This window comes from Typopeltis vanoorti, chromosome 7 (assembly GCF_054136105.1).
Source record: "Typopeltis vanoorti isolate ZY-2024b chromosome 7, IOZ_Tvanoo_1.0, whole genome shotgun sequence".
NCBI lineage: Eukaryota > Metazoa > Arthropoda > Arachnida > Uropygi > Thelyphonidae > Typopeltis > Typopeltis vanoorti.
The window spans coordinates 53,225,649-53,251,368 of NC_143555.1; the positions used below are offsets into that span (position 1 = coordinate 53,225,649).

Here is a 25,720-nt window from a genome sequence, read left to right on the forward strand (position 1 = left end):
CACCTGAATCATGGAAGAGAATAACTTGTATCATGATGATTCGTGCCCGCCATCAAAATAAGGATATTACGACTGCTGCCCAATGCTCCCTGAATACAGTAAAAACAATCAGGCATGAACTAGAGACTTGCAATGGTGACTACGAGGATGTAGCAAGAAGAAAGATCCCTAGCAGACGATCTGATTGCGTTCGTACAGCAGAATTCCTCGCAAATCTGCAGGAACAGGTGTTGAAGAACCCTGGCATTGGAATTCGGGCTTTGTTCGTGGAGTTGCTAACTGTAGTCAAGCCCTGGATAACAAGGGTAGCCAATGGTAGGCCGTATGTATGGCAGCAGGATTCGGCCCCTTGCCACACCTCTGGGAAAAGTCAAAAATGGTTGTCTGAAAATTTCTACGACTTCACCAGTCCAAATGCTTGGCCTCCAAACTCCCCAGACCTTAACCCCATGGATTATTTTGTATGGGGCGCAGTTGAAAAAGACACCAATCGCACTTCCAGTAATACAAAAGCCCAGTTAATGGATAAAATTAAAACAGTTTTTGCGGCCCTTCCCAGGGAGACTGTAGCATCAGCTTGTTCGAGGTTCCGAAGCAGAATTGAAGCTGTGATCGATGCTAATGGTGGTTATTTTGAGTAAATCTTGTTGATAGTATTGTAATTAACTCTGCCTGTAATGTTTTTTTGTCAATTCATTAAATTTAATAGATACAAAGAAGATTTTCTTTTTCCTTACGAAACTATCAAATTTATCCCGAACACCCTGTATATATGTATGTATTATCAAAGCTTTAAATATAATAATGTTACACATAATTCATGTGCATATTATTTGACTGCACGGAAACATAACTCTGTACCTCCCATTAAAATTGGATTCATTTTACACTGATTCAGTTTACGCCCGTTTTTTTTTTCAGGAATGGAAGTGAGACGTAAACCGAGAGCTGCCTGTATTCAGATTACACCATTTCTTTGAGCTTTGTGTGCTAAATTTTGGCAGCATGATTGATATAAAATTCCACTTGTAAACATTTTATTCTGTTTATAAACAGAATTTTTATAAATTATTTACAAACAATATTGCATTTGCACATCTTATTCACATTGTGATAAATATATTGGTGTAAACCAGAAAATTATAACTAATTACACAGCATTATTTTAAATAATAATTTCAAAAAATCAGATATATTCTGTGTGCACTTATATACCTGTTCCCAAACATCCATCTTTGCTGTTCTCCAAAATACCTGTTTCATTTCTTGGATAAGAGGAGCAGTTATATTATTACAGAAAGGTTTGTATAGTAATTCCTTCCACCATGGTCTTACCCAGAATGGTTCCACTCCAAGGAATAAAAATAATCCATAAAGATCTATAAATAAAATATAGAAATATACTTTTTCTAAAATTATAAGCAAGTGCAAGACATAAACCTTTTCAATATTTTACAAACATTATTCACTGTTAATAAGAAAGTTTAACAGTGCAAGTTTTCATTACTATAATAGGTATCTTCTAGTACCGAAATAATCTATGACGTAATTACAATTCTTTATGATAAGTGTCATAGCAATTAGTTCTTGAAGTGCAGAAATGGTTGCTCTTTAATCATTTCAACACTGTGAGCTACGTGAGAACACAGATTTGGTGGTCTGATTTAAATGGAAGAACAGTGATGGTAAACTTATTGCACACATATCATAAGTGGGGTGCAAAATATCTGTTGATCTATAAGGAAACAATGTACAAGAAGGGTCTAGCAACAGATGAAAATAGAGCTGAGCCAAAGAGTGCTTAAATAGTGTCATACTCACTTAATTACACACAGCTTTGGTCAATGCACCATATCTGTTGCATTATAAGCAGTGGTAAGCTATAAGGGGCTTGCGCGAGCCCTTTATTAAATTCTTCTCAAATTTGCAAGCCCCTTGTTCTTCTTGTTTAATAATCTTGTAGAACTAGAAAATACTACCATGGAATGTATACATGCTACTTTAATTTCATATGGATTCATATGGATAATTCCTACTTTAAATTCATATGGATTTTCTGATAACTATATAAAAAATCATTTCACTGCATTTTGTTCTGATGGAGCTAGTGTAATGTTAGGAAACAAATCAGGTGTTGCAATCAAACTTCTTCAAAAATTTCCCATCGTTGTGATTTGGCATTGTGCTCATTGTTTACATTTAGCATTAGATGACTCGATAAAAAACATTAAAGAAATAAATCATTTTTAAATATTTATGGATAAATTATATGCTTTTTATCATCAATCACCAAAAAATCAACGAGAATTAAATACGATTACAAAAGACCTTGCTATCGAAATTTTAAAGATCAGCCGTGTGTTTGGACCATGATGGGCACCTTGCAGTTTACAAGCGGCTCTTGCTTTGTGGAGAAATTACCCATCTTTATGCAAGCATTTTGCATCGAACGATAAGTATAAAGGCTTTTTAAACCGACTTCTCAATTTGGAATTTTTAAAAGATCTAGCATTAATGATTGATATCCTACAGGAATTATCATATCTGTCAGAAGCTCTACAAAGTCGTAATATAAGTATTATAAGGGCTAAGTTAGGCCTTTTGTTTTTTTTTTTTTTTTGCTTGACGATGCGAGCCCTTTGTCAAAATTTCCATTACTCACCACTGATTATAAGTATAATCCTGTTTATATGTAATTACTAATTAAACTTAGGATAATTAAGAATACCATACATATTTTGTCTTCTTAACTTCTGCATGTTATATTTAAAAGGATTTTAAGTAATATCCAGAGGTAGCTAGTAAACAGGCAGACAGATAATGTGAGTGAAAGCAGAGATTCTTTTTATTAATTTACATTAATAAAAGGAATCTCGGCTTTCACATTATCTGTAATGTATGTGTAATGGTATGAAGGGTTATTTTAATTTTTTTTTTCTACTGAGCATTCTAGCTCTAGTATAGGAAATCTTTCATGTATTGTTTTTCTCTTATCCCTATGCACTTTTGCAGAATTCAGATTTGCAGCTAAATTGTTCATTATTAGCCAAAAGATTTCCTCTACATTTTCTTGTGGTGAGCATCCTCTACTCTAACATTGGTGCATTGGAAAGTATTGTGTTACCTCCCCCCCTCCACACACACACACAATCACTAAGGCAGTCAATGTGTAAAAAAACTGGCATCAAAATTAAGTTTGTTTCTTTTCTTACAAAAGTCATATTTATCCTAGTCAATCTGGACAATATGGCTAGCCAATGTTATTCAGTTTAAATTCAAAAAGATTACTACTTGTGAATTCAATATGGGCAGGCAGTTGGTGGTGGTTAAATCAAATTGCATACTCCATAAAAAATAAAAAGTCAAAGTATACATCTGGACCAGACAAAGGTTCAAAAGTGAAATCAGAAATATCATTAGGCTTTAGGAACATTCTATAAGCTGTATAAAGCATCTCAAGCCTCTGGTTATATATAGAGGCATGATTTGCAAAAAAAAAGTTACAAAAAGAAGTACAGGAAACTAAAGAAATATCTGATCATTTAAAAAAGAAAAAAAAAAAGGAATCAAGTAAGGAAACAATTATAGGACTGCTTTTGTGTTATATAAAATGTTTTCCATATTTGATTATAATTTTCATTATTATAATGGAAGTGAGGGGGGGGGGGAAGAGAATTGCAATGACTGGGTTTTGCAACAAGCAAGTTAATGGTATCAGTTATTATTATTATTGTTCCGGGCAACTCCAAGGAGTCGACAGACTCATCGAGGGAGGCCCTAACATCATGTCAAGAACAACTATTCGACATTCACACAGTATCTATCATACCTTGCCTTGAACTCATTCACAGTCGTAGCACCCACAACAGACTCTGGAAGCTTATTCCACTCATTCACCACTCTCCAAGTAAAAAACCTAGCTCTAACACCCTTGTCAACCACGCTCTTGCCCAGCTTCCATTCATGGCCTCCCACCACCAGTTATATTTTAAAAAATATCTTCTGGATCAATCTTATAGAAACCCTTCAGTAATTTGAATATCTCAATCATATCACCCCTCCTTCGCCTATTGGCCAATTTCTGCAACCCACAAATCTTCAACCTATTCTCATAAGGTATATTCCACAGACCTGCTATCATCTTGGTCACTCGTCTCTGGATCCTCTCCACTTCCTCCCCATCACGAAGAAACCCTGGTGCCCATAACTGGGCACAGTAGTCCAGATGGGGTCTTATCAAGGCCCGATACAGAGGAACAACAACTTGTTTGTCTCTGCATGTTAAAGTATTTTTCAGAAGCCAAGTGATTTGGTGAGCTGTTTTAGTCACTTTTGCAATGCACCCCCTAAACTTCAATTCCCTATCCACCAACACTCCCAAATCCCTGGCCTCATCAATCTCCTGGAGTACGGTTCCACCAATGCGATATACTGCTGCTATTCTTTTCACCCCAAAGTGCATAACCTTACACTTTGGCACATGAAATCGACATCCATTTTTCCTAGCCCAGTCCTCCAAACTATCCAAGTCATCCTGTAAAATTTTGACATCCTGTGCACTCATAATTGCTCTACCCAACTTTGCATCATCAGCAAACAAGTGAACACTTCCTCTCAAACCCTTTCCTATATCATTGATGAACAAATTAAAAAGCAGTGGTCCAAGAACAGAGCCCTGTGGCACTCCACTAGTCACAAGCCGTCTTTTAGACTCCACTCCTGAATAAACCACTCTCTGGTATCTCTCCTTCAACCCCTCCTATCCATCTCACCAACCCTATATCTATCCCCATCTGCTCCAGTTTACTGATTAGGGTTCTATGTGGTATCCTATCAAAAGCCTTGGCAAGGTCCAGTAGTATTACCGTAAACCCATTACCCCTATCCAGTTCAGCCGTCACTGTGTTATAAAACGTGAGCAAGTTACTGAGGCATGATCTACCCTGCACAAAACCATGTTGTCCCCCATACAATATCGCATTTTCATCTATCCAATCCTGTATTCTTTTCTTGACTAATTTCTCTAAGACCTTGACAATGATTCCTGATATGCTAATCAGTCGGTAATTTACAACAGCAGTCTTGGAACCACCTTTATGCAGTGGAACTATTTTCCCCCTCTTTCCACCCCCTCGGGACTAACCCAGACCCGAGACTCAAATATTAATACTAAAAATAATTATTATTACTACTATTATCCTAAAACCACACAGAGTCAAAGACTCATCGAGGAGGTCCTTTTGTCATACACACAGCTCATCATTCCAAGCCTCAAACACACTCAAATTCTCTGCAGACACCATCCTCTCAGGCAAGGCATTCCAATCATTCACAACTCTGCATGCAAAAAACCTGCTTCTCACTCCCCTGCTCACATCCTCGTTATACAGCTTCCAGGGATGACCTCTGGTTCTCCCCTGATCTCCCACCATTTTCTGTAAAACCTCTTCATCATTTTTGAAAACCAGGTGACCAAATCAGTGCATAGGAGTCCATGTGTGGCATAATCAAAGCCTTATACAGAAAGAATCTCCTTATTTCTACAAGTCAGTGTCCGCATCATTTCCAGAATTCTTTGTGTTGTCCTCAAAATTTTGGCAATGTGTCCCCCTAAATTTAAGATCTTTATTGACTATCACCCTAAGATCTCTTATTTCATCCACCTTTAACTATATTTCCCTACCAAGCATAAATTCTACATCCCATCTTTGTTTCCCAAATTTTAAAACCTTACATTTTACAACATTAAACTCGCATCCCCATTCCTGTCACTCAATCTATTCCAGTCTTCTTCTAAGGCCATAACATCTTCTCTACTCTTCATAGTTTGTCCCAACTTTGCATCATCTGCAAACAACTGAATATCCCCATCCAAATCTTTACCAATCTCATTAACATACAGGTTAAACAGCAATGGCTGTTTAAAAAAAAAAAAAAAAACAGGTTAAAACAGACCCCTGAGGCACACTACTAATGACTTTCCTCTTCCAGGATATTGCTCCCCATTACACAACTTGATAATGCCTATAAGATAGTCAGTCTCTGATCCAATGCATTAATCTAATAACCAACCCCATCTGCTCTAGTTTGACTATCAACTTATCATGCAAAATTTAAGTATGCCCTTTCCTCTGTCCAAGGAAGCCCTCCCCTTATTGTAATAAGTAAGCAAATTAAAAAAACCGTGACCTTCCTTTAGCAAATCCACACTGTCCATCAAAGATAATACCATTGGTGTCAACCCAATTCTGGATCCTAGTTCTTATCAGCTTCACTAGTTCTTGACACCTGACACACAGATAGGCTATAATTTGATGCTAGTTCTATCACCTCCCTTATGAAATGGCATAATCTAGTCCTCTTGACACTCCTTTGGAACTCGACCCAGTGCAAGACTCATATTAAAAAAATATGTCAAATCAGATATCAACTCCCTGGTAATTTCTTCAGAATATGTGGTCATATATTATCAAGTACCACAGCCTTATTAACATCAAGGTTGCTCAATTCTCCACATACCTCTTGCTCACTTACAGTCCGTCTCTCTTCCCCATCATCAACTGCTCTCTCAAACTTCCCATGAAGTCACATTCACAACAATGAAAAACCTTTATGAACTGCTCATTAAGTATCTCCACTACATCTTCTGTAGCAGTTGCTCTCATATCATTTTCTCCAATCAATGTCATCCTTCCATAATAATTCTTTTTTTTGATGGCTAGGATTCTTTCTGGCATCATTAGCTAACTGCTACTCATACTTCACTTTTGCTACCCTTACAAACCAAGTCACCCTCCTTGCCTGTTCTTTGTAGGAGCATTCAAATAGCTGCATAAAGCATCTCAAGTTTCTGGTTATGTATAGAGACTTGATTTCATGCAAAAAAAAAAAAAAAAAAGTACAGGAAACTAAAAAAATTATCTGAATATTTATAATTATAATACAATAATAATACTATATTTTACAATAATTATAATATGATGATTCATGTTGTACTATCATAACATCCTTTACATCCCTTGAGGGTACATATCATGAAACTGACGATGACTAATGATGTGATGTGTGGAATATCAGAGATCTAATTGTGCCCAGGTTTTTGATGAAAGAAGACCAAACCTGATAAAGACTCTACTTTGTTTCTTGTTACACCAGTAACAAGAAACAAGATAGTAATGGTAGTAGCAATGCATGCAACAAAGTAGCAACAATGGCAGTAGCAACTTCATTCATTGTTGTGAGCTGACTGGTTTGCATCTCTGCCAGGTCTAACTCCCAATTGATCCTTCTTCAAAACAACTAATAATTCATTCAGGCAATGAAATTCGCAGAGTGCAGCATTGCAATTGTTTAGGTAGTAAGTACAGATTCATGAGCAAAGCATGCTGGAGCAAGGTTAGTGCCATCACTCTGGATAGTATTAACAACCAGAACGAATAGGAAAACTCTGTTCCCATATTTTTAAACCCTCCTAGAAAACTTGTCAAGTTGTATGATATGGAAATTCCATGCATTGGGTGTTTAGAATGCTTCCTAGTAGTGAATTTTGCATTTCAACTATGGTAACTATATTTTACAATAATTATAATATGATGATTCATGTTGTACTATCATAACATCCTTTACATCCCTTGAGGGTACATATCATGAAACTGACGATGACTAATGATGTGATGTGTGGAATATCAGAGATCTAATTGTGCCCAGGTTTTTGATGAAAGAAGACCAAACCTGATAAAGACTCTACTTTGTTTCTTGTTACACCAGTAACAAGAAACAAGATAGTAATGGTAGTAGCAATGCATGCAACAAAGTAGCAACAATGGCAGTAGCAACTTCATTCATTGTTGTGAGCTGACTGGTTTGCATCTCTGCCAGGTCTAACTCCCAATTGATCCTTCTTCAAAACAACTAATAATTCATTCAGGCAATGAAATTCGCAGAGTGCAGCATTGCAATTGTTTAGGTAGTAAGTACAGATTCATGAGCAAAGCATGCTGGAGCAAGGTTAGTGCCATCACTCTGGATAGTATTAACAACCAGAACGAATAGGAAAACTCTGTTCCCATATTTTTAAACCCTCCTAGAAAACTTGTCAAGTTGTATGATATGGAAATTCCATGCATTGGGTGTTTAGAATGCTTCCTAGTAGTGAATTTTGCAATCAATGGGGGTGGTGCTCCACAAGGCCTTAAACAGAAATATTTTAATTTTGATCCCATGCATATAGGCATTTCAGCATCCTCTTGATGGGGCCTGAACCCTCTGAAATCATGTTGAGGGTACATATCATGAAACTGATGATGCATTTTTTATAGTTATTTTCATGTCTACCAAACCAGCCACTAACATAATTTCCTTCAAGCATGTAAAAATATAAAAGGCTGCTAATTAATAGCTAGCATTCCTCATACTGTTTATCCCAAAAGTCTATGACTTCTAGATGTAAGATAAACACAATGAAAAGGTTCTTTCTCCTTAACTGTTGTCTAAGCAGCACAGTGTGGCTGTCAAACAGGTGTTAAAGCCTCTTGTGTGTGGGGGGGAGGGGATGACAAGAACAAAAAAAATTAACTTTTTTATACTGGGAGCAGATTACCTTCATTAAAAAAAGCAGTTCACTGAGCAACACTTCATTGAAAGCCAATTCACAGAAAAAAAAAAATCAGAAAGCAACTCACAGAAAAAAAAGCAATTTATTAAAAAATTAATTGAATGACAAATTCTTCAAAACATTAGTTGACTAAAGAATAAATTTTATAACCTGTTTGCATGCATGTCATATGTCATCATCATCAAATTCATGATATGTACTCAGTGGTACACCCACAGACCTGAATGGTACATATCACGAATTTGTTGAGGGTATAGTGTGTTCAGGAAAGACAGAGAGAAAAGAATGGGAGGAGGAATGTTAATGATGACAGCTGATGAACTGGAGCCAAAGAAAATAAAAATCAACTGCAGGATAGTAAAAATAGCATATTTGAGACAATCTGGTGTGAGATTGAGGCCAGAAGAGCAAAATATACTGTTGGGTTCTGCTATAGACATTGAATAGATGATGGAGATACTATGCATTGGCAAATAGACTCAATGAGTGGAGGACAGTAATTATTATGGGGGATTTCAACTATGGTAACATTGATTGGAAGGAGGAGAGGACACATGGGATGAAGGAAATGGATTTTATGCAGTTACTAAGAGTTAACTACCTGAGACGCATGTAATGGAATATACTATGGGATCGAGAGTGCTTGATCTAGTAATTGCATCTGAGAATTTGATTGTAACAAATATGACCATGTTGCCACCAATTGGTAAGAGAGTGATCATGCGGTCTTGACCTGGGAGGTGGCTAAATGTGTGGAATTTTCAATTAAAACGGGATATATGCGGAATTACAGGGCTGGTAAGTATGACAAGCTTAAGAGATTGCTTAGATTCGTTCCATGGCATGTAAAACTGCAAGAAATGGATGTTGATAGTGCATGGGAAAAGGTAAAGGAGTGTTTGAGGGAGGAAATGGCTGATTGCATACCTAGAGTCCGGAGAGTAAATCAAGTGGGAGTTAAATGGATGAATAACACGATTAAGCTTGAGCTGCAAAATAAAAAAGAAACAATTGTGGAGGGAATTTAAGGAGAAAGATGACCTGTGCACATGAACAGTGCAAAGCACAGGCCAGAAGGGTAGCTAGTGTGGTAAGAAAAGCAAAAGCAGATTATGAAAGGAAATTAGCAATGCAAGCTAGAGAGAATCCCAAACAGTTCTTTAGATATGCTGCAAGTAAAAGAAAAATGTATACAGCAGAATTATTTTAAGAAATGACGATGGTAGGGAGGTAACTGAACCAGTCGAAATAGTAGAATTACTAAGCTAACGCTTTGCAAGAGTATCTCATCAGGGTGATGATAGTGTAGGAATGAGGGAACCAATGGCTTATAAGGGAATTGAAGTGAATGAAATGGAGGTGAATAGTATATTACAGAACCTTAATGTGAAAAAATCTGTAGGATTGGATGGTATACCAGCTCGAGTCTTACGTGAAGCAGCAAAGGAATTGTCCGTGTCCTTGACCATATTGTTTAATTTAAGTCTTAGCTCTGCGCTAGTCTCAAGGAGGGGGAAATAGTTCCATTGCATAAAGGAAGCTCCAAGACTGCTGTTGCAAATTACCAACCAATCAGCATAACAGGAGTCATTGCTAAAGTATTGGAGAAGTTGGTCAAGAGCAAAATACAGGAATGGATAGATGGAAATGGGATGGAATACTGTATGGGGGGGGACAGCATGGTTTTGTGAAGGGTAGATCATGCCTCAATAACTTGCTCACGTTTTGTAATGCAGTCACGGCTGAACTGGATAAGGATAATGGGTTTACAGTGATAGTGCTGGACTTTGCAAAGGCCTTTGACAGGATACACATGGAATTCTAATCTGTAAACTGCAGCACATGGGGATGGATACAGGGTTGGTGAAATGGATAGGAGGGTGGTTGATGGAGAGATATCAGAGAGTAGTTTATTCAGGAGTAGAGTCCAAAAGAAGGCCTGTGACAAGTGGTGTGCCACAGGGTTCATTTCTTGACCACTGCTATTTAATTTGTTCATGATATAGGATAATTTGTTAATGATATAGGAAAGTATCTGAGAGGAACTGTTCATTTATTTGCTGATGATGCAAAGTTGGGTGGAGCAATAGTGAATACACATTATGTCAAAATTTTGCAGGATAATTTGGATAGACTGGCAGACTGGGCTAAGGAGAATGAATGTCAGTTTAATGTAGCAAAGTGTAAGGTTATGCATTTTGGGGTGAAAAGATTAGCAGCAAGACACCACATTGGTGGAACTGTACTCCAGGAAATTGACGAAGCCAGGGAGTTGAAGTTTAAGTGGCACATAGCAAAAGTGGCTAAATCAGCTCATCAGATCACTTGGTTACTAAAGAATACTTTGACGAGCAGAGAGAAGCAGGTCATCTCTTTATTGAGCCTTTATAAGACCCCATCTTGACTACTGTGCCCAGATCTGGGTAGCAGGGTTTCTTGGTGATGGGGAGGAAGAGCATATCCAGAGGTGAGTGACCAAGATGGTAGATGGTCTATGGAATGAACCTCACGAGAACAGGTTGAAGATCTGTGGGGGTACAGAAACTGGTTGATAGGTGGAAAAGGGGTGATATGATTGAGATTCAAATTACTGAGGGTTTTTGGAGAATGGTGAATGAGTGGAATAAGCTGCCAGAGTGGAATAAGCTGCTCATCAGATCACTTGGTTACTAAAGAATACTTTGACGAGCAGAGAGAAGCAGGTCATCTCTTTATTGAGCCTTTATAAGACCCCATCTTGACTACTGTGCCCAGATCTGGGTAGCAGGGTTTCTTGGTGATGGGGAGGAAGAGCATATCCAGAGGTGAGTGACTAAGATGGTAGATGGTCTATGGAATGAACCTCACGAGAACAGGTTGAAGATCTGTGGGGGTACAGAAACTGGTTGATAGGTGGAAAAGGGGTGATATGATTGAGATTCAAATTACTGAGGGTTTTTGGAGAATGGTGAATGAGTGGAATAAGCTGCCAGAGTCTGTTGTGGGTGTCATGACTGTGAATGAGCTCAAAGCAAAGTATGATAGATACTGTGTGAAGGCTGAATAGTTCTTGGCATGATATTTAGGGCCTCCCTTGATGAGTCTAAGGACTCCTTTGAGTTGCCTGTAATAATAATAATAATAATAATCCACTAATGTCAGATCTTATATTTCTATCTTCAAAGACACTTCCAATTGTATCAATCCACTTAAACCTTGGTCTTTCTCTGGGTCTTTTTTCTTGCTATCCCTAAAAAAAAAAAAAAAAAACTTGTTTTGCTAATCTTTCCTCTTCGTCCATTTAGATGACCATACCACTTGAAATTGGCTCCACTCACACATTCCTAAGTGCTAATAATGTCGAGTTCCTTCCTGATATCCTTGATTTTAATATGATTCTGTCATTAATGCCATCTGTAAGGTTATGCATTTTGGGGTGAAATTCTGTTGGCTACTGCAATCCTTCTCAGAACTCTCATAGCTATGGTGTACAGTCTCAGATCAAGTGTTTTATTTCTGACGTATCTCTCATATCCATACACTAAAATGGTCTAAACAACATTAAGTTCTTAAATCCTTGGTTCACAGTCATTAATCAAGTATTTTGAAGAAATAGTTTTACATTATACTTCCTTCGATACAGAACAAGTTTTGATCTAATATGGTGGCAGTTGTCATGCAATAGTACATAAGAAGTGCTAATTTAAAATAATAATAATAATAATTCAATTTTGGCAAATGACAGCTTTTGTAGATACAGATTTTGTAATATATTATTCAATAAATTATTTGATATATTTTGAATTGCTCTCTTACATAGACCATGTAATCAGGATTAAATTCTCTGTCAGAGTATTAATTGATATCATAAATGCCATCAAAAAACAGCTTACTGCCTTATTAACTTAAAGAAAGATCCTACCTCACTCCCTCTTACTTTTCATCATCATCATCATCAAATTCCTGACTTACTTTTCACAATATTTCAATTTCCAGTTAATATCAGTTTCCCCTTCTTATGCTGACTTTCCCATCTAGTTTATGTTGGCACAAACATATTACATCCACAATCTTCTCAGCCTCCAAAAAACTTGCTATTCATTTTAACTCAAAATGGTACTCATACTCTCTCAACTCCTAACACACTTTATAAATCCCAAATCTGACTGACCTTTGAATATTATTTTCCCATTTTGGGGTGATGCCTTTCTTAAAGGCACTTCAGGGGTATTGCTGTATCGATTGGCCACTATCATTCTTCAGCTTTTCTCTAATCATGCAAAAATACAAGCGGTCACTGGTCAACATCTGTACACAGTTCAACTCCAAATATATCACACCACCTTCTCATCTTTTTCCTTCATCTTTTCTTTGGAACAGCCTTCCCAGTGTTGCTTTTCTTCAATAAATACAAACCCTAGTTTTTCTTGTTAAAAGAAGAAACTTGCTAAAAGTTTTCTTCTTAACTACCTGCTCTTGCATGCATGTGCACACACATACACACACAGTATTGTTATCTTATAGGCAGCGTGACCTCTCCTGTGTGGAGTCAATATAAAAAATTAATTAAACTTTTATGAAAAAAATTAAATTGCTAGCATAGTGCTTCTGTGGGAGCATAACAACTTCATAACTACATGCAATGTCAAATTCCAAGAACATTAGCATTATATCAAGCTAAAGAACACTTAAGCCTAACAATCATTGAAAAATTAGAATGAACATTATAAAAGAATTAGTATATTAGAAAAGTTTATATCAACTTTTATTAGGAAACTATCATATCACAATTTTGTTCCATGTTATATGCTCAGAAATTTGTTTACATGCCATGTCTAAAATGAATCAGTTTTAAAATAAGTTAATTCCCATAACTCTTACCATCAACTGTTTTCTGAATAGGTGTTCCAGTCACACACCAACGGTTAACAGCAGCTAACCGTAGTGCCATTTCTGCTGTTTTTGTAGAAGTTCCCTCTACCATTTGGGCTTCGTCTAAACAAATTCTCCACCATTGTACAGCTACTAGAGGTGAAGGGACTGTCATGAATCTTTTAGGATGGCGAAGTCGTCCATGCTCAACTGAAAATGAAATACTTCATGCTGTACTCATAAAATACAGGAAATAATCCTAAGACTAAAAATGAATATAAATAGAATAAATATTAAGAAAAATATTTCGTGGGAATAGTTATTTAAAAAAAAAAAAAGGTTCCCAAGCATCCAAGAAATTAAGTTTTCTCTTCAGTTGGAAATGGTATCTTACTTCTCATAAACTACTAAATCTATACTTCACAAGACATAACTGTTGATCAGAAGATACCATTTCAAACTGGTGAGAGTGATCATGAGGTACTTCTTTGGAGAATTAAAAGTTACTCCCAAAATTAAATATATGTGGAAGTATAAGGCGGGTGATAAGGTAGTATTTACAAAAGTAATGAGTAACTGAATAGAAATTAGAGCACAAGTGAAATGGATGAACACTGAAATCAAGCAAGCTCTTTTGGAAAAGAAAATGCTATGGAGAAGGTAAAAGACAGTTGATGGTGATAGGATCCATGAAGAGCATAAAGTGCAGACTAGGAGAGTGATGAGTATGGTAAAGAAAGAAAAGGTGCAGTATGAGAGGAGATTGGCCAGTCAGGCCAAGGTTAATTCAAGGGAATTTTTCCACTATATGGCAAAAAAGAGAAAGAATAATTATGGCAGGTTGACACTTGTGGATAGTAATGGCAGTGAAGTGAACATTACAAAGGATATGGTGAATTATTGAACAAGCAATTTATCAGTGTATATCATACGGGTGTAAATGATGTTATGCAATATATAGAAGGAAGGCAAGTATTAGAAGAACTGGAAGTGAAAGACTCAGAGGTGTATCAGATGTTAATTAGGTTAGTTGTTAATAAGACTGTGGGAATGGATGACATATCACCATGTATTCTTAAAGAATGTGCATAACAGTTAGCTATGCCCTTGACCTGGTTGTCTAATGTTCAGTGAGTAGGGTTCCTAACAATGAAAAGAAGGCAAAAAAGTACCACTCCACAAGCATGGTTCTAGGACAGAAGTTTCTAATTACAGACCAGTCTATATAACTGCAGTTGTGGTCAAGGTATTGAAAAGATGGGATAGGAATAGAATACAGGATTGGGTTGATGGACATAGCATTCTTTATGATGGTCAGCATGGATATGTACAGGGTAGTTCTTATTTTAGTAATTTACTTGCATTTTATGATACGGTAGCAAGTGTGTTAGAGAAGGGAGAAACATATATCACCATACAAAAAGTTGGTGTACCAACTACTACAGAGGATGGGAATAGATAGTACATTGGTTAGATGGATCGGAGATTGGCTCTCTGAAAGGTACTAGCAAGTTGTGCATGATGGAGCAGAGACCTCAAAAAAAGGAGAGTTACCAATGGATTGCCTCAGGGGTCTGTTTTTGGGTCCTTACTTGGATCCTAACCTGTCTGTAAATGATATCTTCCGAAATGAAGCCTTTTGGCCCTTTCTTTTAGTAAATAGTCAAGTACTGCTGTCAAAAATATTTCACTCCTGCTTTGCTGTGTTGCAGGTTTGATTAAAACTCAGGCAAGATTTAGATTTGTCTTCATGAACTGATATATATATCTCTAGCAAAGTGATGCCTCTTTTGACTCCATTGGCCTGATGTTAATAACAATAATAAATGCTGTTGTTAAAGTGGCTTCCATTCTTTCTTCACTTTCATTCAAACCTATAACAATGCAAGCAGCTGCTAGTTAACACAGCACAGCACGGCACAACCTCAAATCCAAAGAACTAACCTCTCCTCTTCGTCTTATTTTACCCTACTTCAATTTGTAGAACATCCTTACTATGTTGTGTTCCTCATGGACTACAATCTTGAGTTCAAGAATCAATCATTATGTTCCTTATCTTTCTCTTTGAACCTCTTGCACACACTACTATGCTGATAAGTTCTGAAACCTCTTGCATGCACATGTATTAATATAAATACGTGGGATGATTAATATGAAAATTACTAATAATTTTTTTTTTAAATCAGAAAATAAAAATAACTTTTCCATTAGAAAGACCATATTGTGTGCTAGCAAAATGATAAGAAAAGATAGGCTCTATCTTTTCTTATCATTTATAATAGGCTCTTTATATTTAAATAGGAAATGTGTTTTTACATTATGGAAAATACCAAGAATAGCGATCAGAACTTTACTGCGAGTTGCCCGGTATTGTACTACATACTAGGACTACTTGCATTAGCTCATGCTAGTAATCGCTGATACTTTTATAGTTTACTATATTCGGCATGAAACTATCTGATTCCAATCTTTGAGTTTCTTATTCAGTTTTAAAACAATGTGGGATTTAATATCCCCTTAATTTAAATAATGTTTATATCGCCGAAATGAAGCCTACTGGCTCTTTATATTTAAGTAACTTAATGGGTGCACCTTTTTGACAACTCATATAGCAGAGTATATAAGTTCTTTTCGCTATACCCTTTGATATTAATTTGGTCTAGCTACTCACTGATGAAGCCTCAATAAAGGCTGAAACCGGTCTGGGTAGTGACCTCCCACCATAATGTAATAACAGCATACGTTTCCTAGGAAATGTGTTTTTACATTATGGAAAATACCAAGAATAGCAATCAAAACTTTACTGCGAGTTGCCCGGTATTGTACTACATACTAGGACTACTTGCATTAGCTCACGCTAGTAATCGCCGATACTTTTATAGTTTACTATATTCGGCATGAAACTCTCTGATTCCAATCTTTGAGTTTCTTATTTGGTTTTAAAACAATGTGGGATTTAATATCCCCTTAATTTAAATAATGTTTATATCACCGAAATGAAGCCTATTGGCTCTTTATATTTAAGTCAAATAATATAATTTTTCATACAGAAAGCATAAAGGTCAAATGAACAATAGCTATGCTTCACGTGTGCTGTTAATGTAAGAGGCATAAAGGGTTTATGCTTCATGATGAGATTAGATTATCATTAGCAAATACTAGAGACAGGGATAAATTGAATTTTGATACAGTTTTTAAATACAGCAACATAATATGTACAGAAATTGTAAAAAGTTATCACTTAGGACATTTTTATTTTTCTAGACTGAACCAGAGAAAGGCTGAAATAACTCATTTTACTTACTTATTTATACACAAGTTCCAATGTCTTTTGACTATAATCACAGTCATATAATCCACAAAAGCTCTGGCAGAAAATAGGACATTCAGTAGATCGTTGACATTGTTTCCAATTGTAAATATGGGCAAAAAAGTTATATATTATTTATAGAAAATCATATATTACAAACTTGTCTATATTGGTGTCTTAAACATGTCACAAACTCAGAAAACAAAAACAGCAACTCTTGACTAATGATAATGTTCAATTGGATTAACTGACACAATAACCATTCACAGCTACTGATTTCTGGATGCTATTGTTTCAGTGCACACCCTGCCTTGCCTTCTGGGTGGTTTAAAACCACTGGAGCACTAACAATTTTACCTGTTGCACCATCTACGTCTATTTAAAGAGTTGAAAGGTATCCATGTTTGTGATCATACATGCACCCGGGCTATTAATGCAAATGTGATGCAATGTTTACAAATCTAAAAGTGTCCACTTCACGGAGCATATTGATGAAGCCAGGAAACAATTCGAGGAAATTTTTAACAGAAATAAATGCAAAAATATATTATTGGTGATATTGCTATTTTGTGGGTGTGTATCGCACACATAGCACACCCTGAATAGAAGCCCCTGATATATATATATATCAACTGAATCCAAGAATACACTTTACCTTGGAATTGGAAGTTAATGGTGCTTTCCCATTCCTGGATGTCAAACTCACTTGTGTGTCAGAAAAACTGAAGATCTCTATTTATAAAAAATCCACAAAACCAATAGATACCTTCATGTACAATCTCATCATTATCCACCTCAACAACTTGGCATCATTTCTACATTAGGTCAAAGTGCTCACTCTCTCCTCAGTGAAGAAGAAGAAGTCACAAACCTTACACCCATTCAGGAAAATGGTTATCCTAAACACACTGTTTATAAGCTACTATTTAATCCACCTGTTCACTGTACTTATATAAAAGACTTTATATCATTACCATATATCAGCTCTGTTTCTCCAAAGTTAGCTAAAATTCTCAAGAAATTTAAAACTGCACTCCTTTTACTCCTCTAACCAAATTACATTTCATACTCAGCACACCTAAACTGAAACATGATAGCCTAAAGTATCCTGCAGTTTACTGTCTTTGATGTAACCGCAACGTGCTCTTTGGCAACTAAATGGAGAAATCCATTTAGGTTGCTTATGGAGGAGCATGTGAGAGACATCACGTATGACAGAACTAGAACCAGCAAACCATCTAATAATTTTTGCTTAATTCTTAATTCTGCTAACTGCAACGATAAAGATTATATCACTCATCCAGTGATCTAGAACAAATCAGAAAACATTTTTAGATACTATGATGAGCTTGAAAGAAGAAAAATTGGCATACATGAGATCATGCCTGAGTGAATGTGCTCAACAATACTGTGGCATCCAAAAGACCTTCAAATGTCAGCAATCCATTTGCTACTTAAATTTTAGCTTGTTTTCTTGTAATGTATATTTTCTGTATTTCTATTTTTATGTAATGCACCCAATGAAGTCTTCTAAGAAAATGAAACTAGTTGTGCATTCAAATAATAAATACTTTTTTTTCTCTTGGCTTCTAGTAATTAAATTTCTTCAAATATATATATATAACAAAAGGATGATAAATATCCATTATTGATTTATTTTCAAGTAAGCAAACAATGTGTGCCTGATGAAATTTTTAAAAGTTTCAACAATAACTGAGGATTTGAGAATGCAATCATCAGCATAAATTGCCTTAGTATTGCATTACTTAAAAGACATGAAAAATAATTAAAAGACTTCTTAACCAGGAGTCCTTAATCTTTGCCCCTTCTAGGTTCACTGGCCTGACAGCTGTTTTAACCCCCCCCCCCCAATCAGAGACCATGCAAAACTCCAGAATGATAAATTAGTGCCAGAAAGAGATATTATTTTGTAACTGAAATCTTAATTAGTAAGGGAAAAGGTAGGTAAGTAAATTTGCAGGAAAGAGAAAAATAAGTTTCAATCTAACATGGAAAATTATAAAAAGAAAGGATAATAAATATTCACTGTTTTTTTAGACAAGGAAGACTAGGTATTATTTGGTTTCTAATGTAAAAGACTGGTTTGACAATTTTGTCAAGTGTCTGGACAGTGAAGTTGTACACCAAAAACATTAATAATAAAAAAAAGCAAAACGAACTCAGCAGCCCATGTCTTTTTCAGCAGTGCAATCCCAAATCAGTTCATGCTGAAGGCTGTATTCTTGTAAGACAATCATTTTTAAAACTTTTAGAGTTTGAAAAGGTAAATTCCTACTTGGCTATAAAATAACCAATAGATATTATTATTATTATTATTGCACCCTCCATGGAGTCAGCAGACTCATCATGGGAGGTTCATTCAATCCACAACTTATCACACTGAATCTTAAAATCCCTAACACTCCTTGCGTTAACAACACATTCTGGTAATGTTTGATTCATTAACAATTCTCCATGTAAAAAATCTACTCCTCACATCCCTCTTCACTACACTCTTACATAACTTCCAGGGATGGCCTCTGGTTCTTCCCTTCTCACCTTCTGCTCTTTTTATAGTTTCCTCTGGATTAATTCAAAAAAATTCTCTCACTAACTTAAATGTATCATATCACCTCTTTTCCTCCTATCCATATTTGTTCAACCTCTCTCTCTCTTTCTCCATAGCCAGCATTCCAAAGTCCTGATATTGTCTTAATCACTCGTCACCGCACCCGCTCCATTGTTTCCATGTCACATTGAAAACCAGGTGGCAAAATCTGAGCACAATAGTCCGAGTGTGGCCTGACCAGTGCTTTATACAATGGCACAACCACTTCCTTATCCCTACATGTTAGAGTACTTTTTATAGCAGCACTATGATGTGCAGTCTTTGCAACACATGCAATATGCCCTCTAAACTTCAGTCTACTGTCAACCATCACTCCCAAATCTCGAATCTCATCCACTTCCTGCAGTACACCACCATCAATATAGTACACAGCCTTATATTTCTACACTCCAAAATGCAACACCTTGCACTTTTTAATATTAAAACTAAAACCCAACCCCACTCCTTTGTCCAAGTCAGAAATCTATTCACATCTTCCTGAAGGAAAATGACATCAGCAGTGGTACTTATAATTCTTCGGTTATTTGCATCATCGGCAAATAACTGAAGATCCCAGTCAGTCCACATGTTATATAATTTACAAACAAGTTAAACAGCAGGGGACCCAAGAACAGAACCCTGGGGCATGCCACTGGCTACCCCCCCCCTTTTTTTTTGAGATACTGGTCCATCATACACAACTTGCTGGTATCGTTCAGAGAGCCAATCTCCAATCAATCTAAATATACTATGTATTCCCATCCTCTGCAACCTGTACACCTACTTATGAGTTACAAGTTGCAGGAGATATCTATTATCCTTTCTTTTCACAATTTAATGCCAAGTGGAAGCATCTGGGGATTTTTTTTAATCCAAGAATGCAGTATAAAGAATAAGACTTAACTTTAATTCAAATATATTTGACATACAAAAATCCTAGCAGTGAAGAAGTTAAACAGCATTACAAAAGTAAATTAATAATTGAGAGAATTAAAAAGAATTTGTATTAAAAATCATACTTACTATTACTGTGGGGCAAATCCACATAATTTATTTCCTTCCTTAAAGTTTCATAAGTAACTAGCACTATATCATAGTCTGCCAAATCAAGAGGTTGAATAAACCCTTTCTGAACTCCACCATATACTAATACCTTCAAAATTCCTTGAGAGATGTGCTTTTCAATTTCTTCTTGCCACTGATAACTAATTGACATTGGTGATACAATTAATGTAGCACGTGATGGTATTGGATCCTAGAAGGAAAACAGTTGTTAATTTTTGATGAATTAATAAAAAAAATAATGAAAATGAAGAAAATTTTAAGCAGATTTCTTACTACCTTATGGAAGCAACTGATGCATCCAATTAAAACCTAATGAATTTTTTGAGGTGGTTGCATCTTAAATAGTACCATGTTTATACAAGTTAAAAAGTTGAAACAGATTGCCAGCTTTAAGAATCTTAGGAAGATGCAATCTTGAAAGACAACCACAAAACATGGCTATAAAATAACATAAGATAAAGTGAAGTTTGTAGACAAAGATATGAACCCAAAAAGTGATCCTATCTGAAATTCTGCTGAGCTTGTTTACTTTTGCTTTTGTGAGATCTTTAGTAATTATTCTATAAGAATCACAATCCCTTACAATAGCAAACTTTTTCTCTTATATTATACTTAATATATATAATGGTACTTAATATAACTATCATTCATTATGAACAGTGCAGAAGAGTGTTTCTAGTAGACACTTCTACAATTGTTCTGTCAGTGCTTGCCTCATTTAATAATTTTTCAATAATTACACCCAGACATCCAGAAAAACCATAACTTAGTTTTTCACATTTATCATCTCTTATTGTTGTTACAATACTTTCTTCCATGTACTAAGATTTTTCAGTAGACTCTAGAACATCCTGCTCTCATCACTAATTTTCTAGATTCTTCCCAAAACTTTCCTTAGATGTTACATTTATTTAGCTATATTTTTACAAAAATCTGGGTTTTCTCATTTATCCCTGTGTTGCTTTCAAGGTATGTTGTGACTTCCTTGTCAGGAATAACTTTTAACATGATTTCTTCTTTTTCAGGATAGCCTCTTTAAATTCTTGGTATACTCACAAATGTTCTTACTTTACTGAGGAATACTTTGATGGGTAGAGACAAGAAGGTTATTGTTCCTCTTTATCGAGCCTTGAGAACATCCAACTTGACTACTGTATGCAGATCTGGGCACCAGGGTTTCTTGACGATGAGGAGGAGGAGGTGGGGAGGATCCAGAGGCAAGTGACCAAGAAGGTAGCAGGTCTATGGAATGAACCTTACAAGAACAGGTTCAAGATTTGTGGGTTACAATGGTAAGTTCATACTGGTTGATAGGCAGAAAAGGTGTGATATGATTGAGACATACAAATTACTAAAAGTTTTTACAAGATTAATTTAGAGGAAATTTTTCAGAACAGGTCTGGTGGTGAGAGAATTAGGGGCCATCTATGGAAACTGAGTAAGAGTGTAGCACGGGTGTTAAAAACTAGGTTTTTTGCTTGGAGAATAGTGAATGAGTGGAATAGGTTACCAGAGTTTGTTGTGAATGCCATGACTGTGAAAACGTATGATAGATACTGCACAAATGTTGGATATTTCGATATTTCTTGACATTATGTTCAGGGCCTCCCTCCCCATAAATAATAATAATAATAATTTTTCAAACCTTGCAGACAGCTTCATTGCTTCCTTAGATGAGCCAATCAATGTTTGCCTCCAATTTTGCAGTTTCTAAGGTTTGGTTCTTGTTTTCAAACTTATTAAATTTTTTTCTTCAAAATGTGTATATTGTGTTCTACAGCTCACCAATGAAAGACACCTGACTTTGATTCTTTTTTTAAACTTTCATATATATTTTTATTTTTAATGTAGTAGTAGCAGCCATATAATTTTACTTTGTCTTATTTTTCAACTAAAAACAGTCAATCGAACCCAAAACGAAACAACAATTACATCTCATGATTGTGAAGATTCCAAATTATCCTTGGTAAAATGGTGGTACTTGCTTTGTATTTCGAATTCCATACATTTTTGTAATCTGAACCAGTCTGAAGATAGCACAATCGACAATAATCAATAAAACTTTTCTTATTTCTTGGGTAGTTTCTCCATATGAATTTATGGAGAAATAGCCATTACTATCTTCTAACATCTTCATGTTAGAAGATAGTAATGGCTAGTCCATTGTCCTGAACAGACATTTAGTAGGAACTTACCAATATTATTATTATTATTATTATTACAAAAACAACTTCCATAAAGTCAAAACATTCATTGTGGGAGGTTAACAAACAATATATTTCTCATAGTGACTATTTGAGTGTTATTTCTCACAATAACAACATTTATAACACATTCCAGCAACGCATTCCACTCACCAGCTACTCTCCATGTATGAAATCTACTCACCACATATTTACACAACCTCCAGGGATGACCCCTCATTTTTCTCTTCTCACTTTTCACCCTTTTCATAATCCCCTCTGTATTAATCCAACAAAATCCCTTCACTAACTTAAAAATCTTTCTCATACCACCTCTTTTTCATCTATCCACTAAACTCTGCAATATATATTCTGTCAACCTCTCTTTCCATAACTAACATTTAAGAGCTGCAATATTGCCAAAGTCACTTGTCTCTGGATACTTCACACTGTATTCAAATCACAATGGAAATTAGGTGAGCATATGAGCAAAGCAGTTTATGTGTGGTCTGACCAATGCTTTATTAGGTTTCACTTTGCTCCAAATTTTACAAACTCTTTCATATCCCTAAATGCTTGATTTAGGGATATGAAAAGTGATTATCTAACAGAATATTTAAAATTTACTATTTTTTTAATTAATTAAAACTTTTCTATTTATTATTATTAATATTATTATTGAATAGGTACCTCAATGAAGTCCTAAGGCTCACCATGGGAGATCCCAAACTATCAACAGAATATTTATCATACCTCTCCTTGAAACCAATAACAGTCAAACCACTCACCACTGACTCAGGCAACACATTCACCACAAAAGCAAAAAATTTAGTCCTCACACCCATGCTAACCACACTCCTAACTAACTCCCATGGATGACCTCCATGGAGTTAGGTAAGAGGGACTACACCACACTAAAACCTGGTTTGAAAGAAAATTCAAAGAGGCTTATGAAATGCTGAAACATCATCCAAATATGAACAAGAAGGATGGATTAATTATTCCAAGAATTTGGAGTACCCATCTTCAGTATAGTATACAGAACCCCAAACAGAAGAAATCTTAATACGAGAGAACTTTAGAAATTGTTGAATGTAGTTCTATTTTTTATATATTTTTCATTTATTTATTTTTATTTGTTATTAATAATTTTTTATTATTTTTATTTTATTTATTTTATATTTTTTCTTTTATTTTATTATATTTTTTTTCTGCCAGAGGTCAGGCTAGGGCAAATGATTAACAAACATTTAGATTCATCTTACTTTTGTGTAGTGTATTGTAATGTACAGGGCAGTGGCCCAGATTAGATCATGCCCTCAGCCAAATAATTAAATATCGTCCCTGATTATAAGACAAAAATATAAGAAAATCTCCAATTGCTATTTTGTATTTTATTACAAGAGAAACATTATTGCAAAACATTACATAATAATATTAATTAAATGTTTGCTCTATGGGGATGTTGCACAATAAAACTGTTTATATTTCAATTTCAATTATAAGCTATGTCTGCCTCTATTGATATAGTTGCTAGACCAACCAATCTTTCTTGGGTTAAACTGATTGAAAATTTAAACTTAAACTGATTAAAATTAAAATTGAAAAACTTAAACTGTTTAAAAATTACTTGCTGTTTACAAATAAAGTTTAATCAGTTTAAGCTTGGAAAAACTTCTTTCCGTACTTGCTACGCTAACAATTTGATGGCACCTACCGTAATATGGCTAACGAGCACCCTTATTAAGCCGCGCTGTGAGGCAAGTTGCCTCTATGCTACACCCTGTCAACAGTACTGGTCATGTACCATGTATCCTGTGCAGATGACTGTTTTCCTGATGATGACCTTAATACAGAGGTTGAAACTTCGAATGTTACTTTCGTAATGTTAAGTAATTTTTCTAACATGTGTGTTGTGTCTCCATAAATTCTTCACTGTGAAAACTGAATATCTCCCTTTATATTATTTCCTATCTTCGTATTATTTATGTACAAATTAAACAGCAGTAGTCCCAGCACCAAGTCTAGTGGCACACCACTAGTCATCTGCCTTCTCCTGAATTATGCTCTTTCATATACCACACGTCCATCAGTCATCATTTTATCCATATCAAAAGTTTCATATCCATCCCCGTTTGTTACAGTTCGAGTAATAGAGTTCCATGTGGTATCCAGTCAAATGCCTTTGCAAAATTCAGCAGTATCATAGTGTAGCCATTACCTTTATCCATCTCAGCTGTCATTCTATTATAAAAAGTCGTCAGCAAATTACTAAGGCATGAAAAATCCATCACAAAGCCATACTGCCCCTCAGAGTATCATATTCTTATCCACCCATTCCTGAATTCTCTCTTTTAACAAACTTTTACCACCATTCCTGAGACACTAATTCGTATATAATTTGCTGTAAGAGACTTAGATCCCCCCCTTTATGTCAAGAAATTATTTTACCCTCTTCCACTTTCTTGGGACTTTGCCAGAGCTGAGACTTAAATTAAACAACAGCCTGTTAAAAGGCATCACCAGTTCCCCAGCACATTCTCATGCGAACCAATCTTCTTCTTCTTCTACGCGTTATTCCCGCTTCCTATGCAGGGTCCGCGTGTTACTTAGATGCGACTTCTTGTTAGTACTACTCCCAAACGACCCATCGCCTAGTCTGCCACTGGGGGGGTATATTTTTGACTGTAGAGGCGTATGTTCAAGGGGCTGGTTTGCCTGTTTGCGGGATGAAAAACGCCAGATAAACTGGCGGAAAAAACTCTACTGACCGCGCCCAAGACCAGCTAACTTGGCTATGCCTGAGGAAGATCCTCAAATTACTCATGTCTACAACGGGAATCGAACCTGGGACACTCCTTCCCCAGGCATATGGTTGCGAAGTGCAAAGCCACGCACAGTCTCTCATGCAAACCAATATCCCATCCAATTCCACAGCTGTATTTGCATTCAGGTTCTGTAATACGCTAAGTACCTCCAATTCTGTTCTCAAAATTGGAGGTAATCAGTCCCTGTCATGTCTGTCATAACAATATCTTAACTTGGATGATAAACCTTTCAAAATTATCACTTACTAGCTGACCAAGTTT

The 25,720-nt window shown here is 35.9% G+C and overlaps 1 protein-coding gene across 2 annotated transcripts in view; it reads right to left on the reverse strand.

The window, feature by feature from the left end:
• Positions 1-25,720, reverse strand: part of LOC150104679 (E3 ubiquitin-protein ligase SHPRH) — a 674,750-nt gene that overhangs the window by 351,835 nt on the left and 297,195 nt on the right. For both annotated transcript variants that reach the window (XM_090395874.1, XM_090395873.1), the window contains 3 exons: positions 20,407-20,638; positions 13,475-13,675; positions 1,216-1,379 (listed from right to left, as the gene is read on the reverse strand). In XM_090395874.1, the coding sequence (XP_090252000.1) occupies positions 1,216-1,379; positions 13,475-13,675; positions 20,407-20,638 (597 nt within the window). The remainder of the gene's footprint in view (positions 1-1,215; positions 1,380-13,474; positions 13,676-20,406; positions 20,639-25,720) is intronic.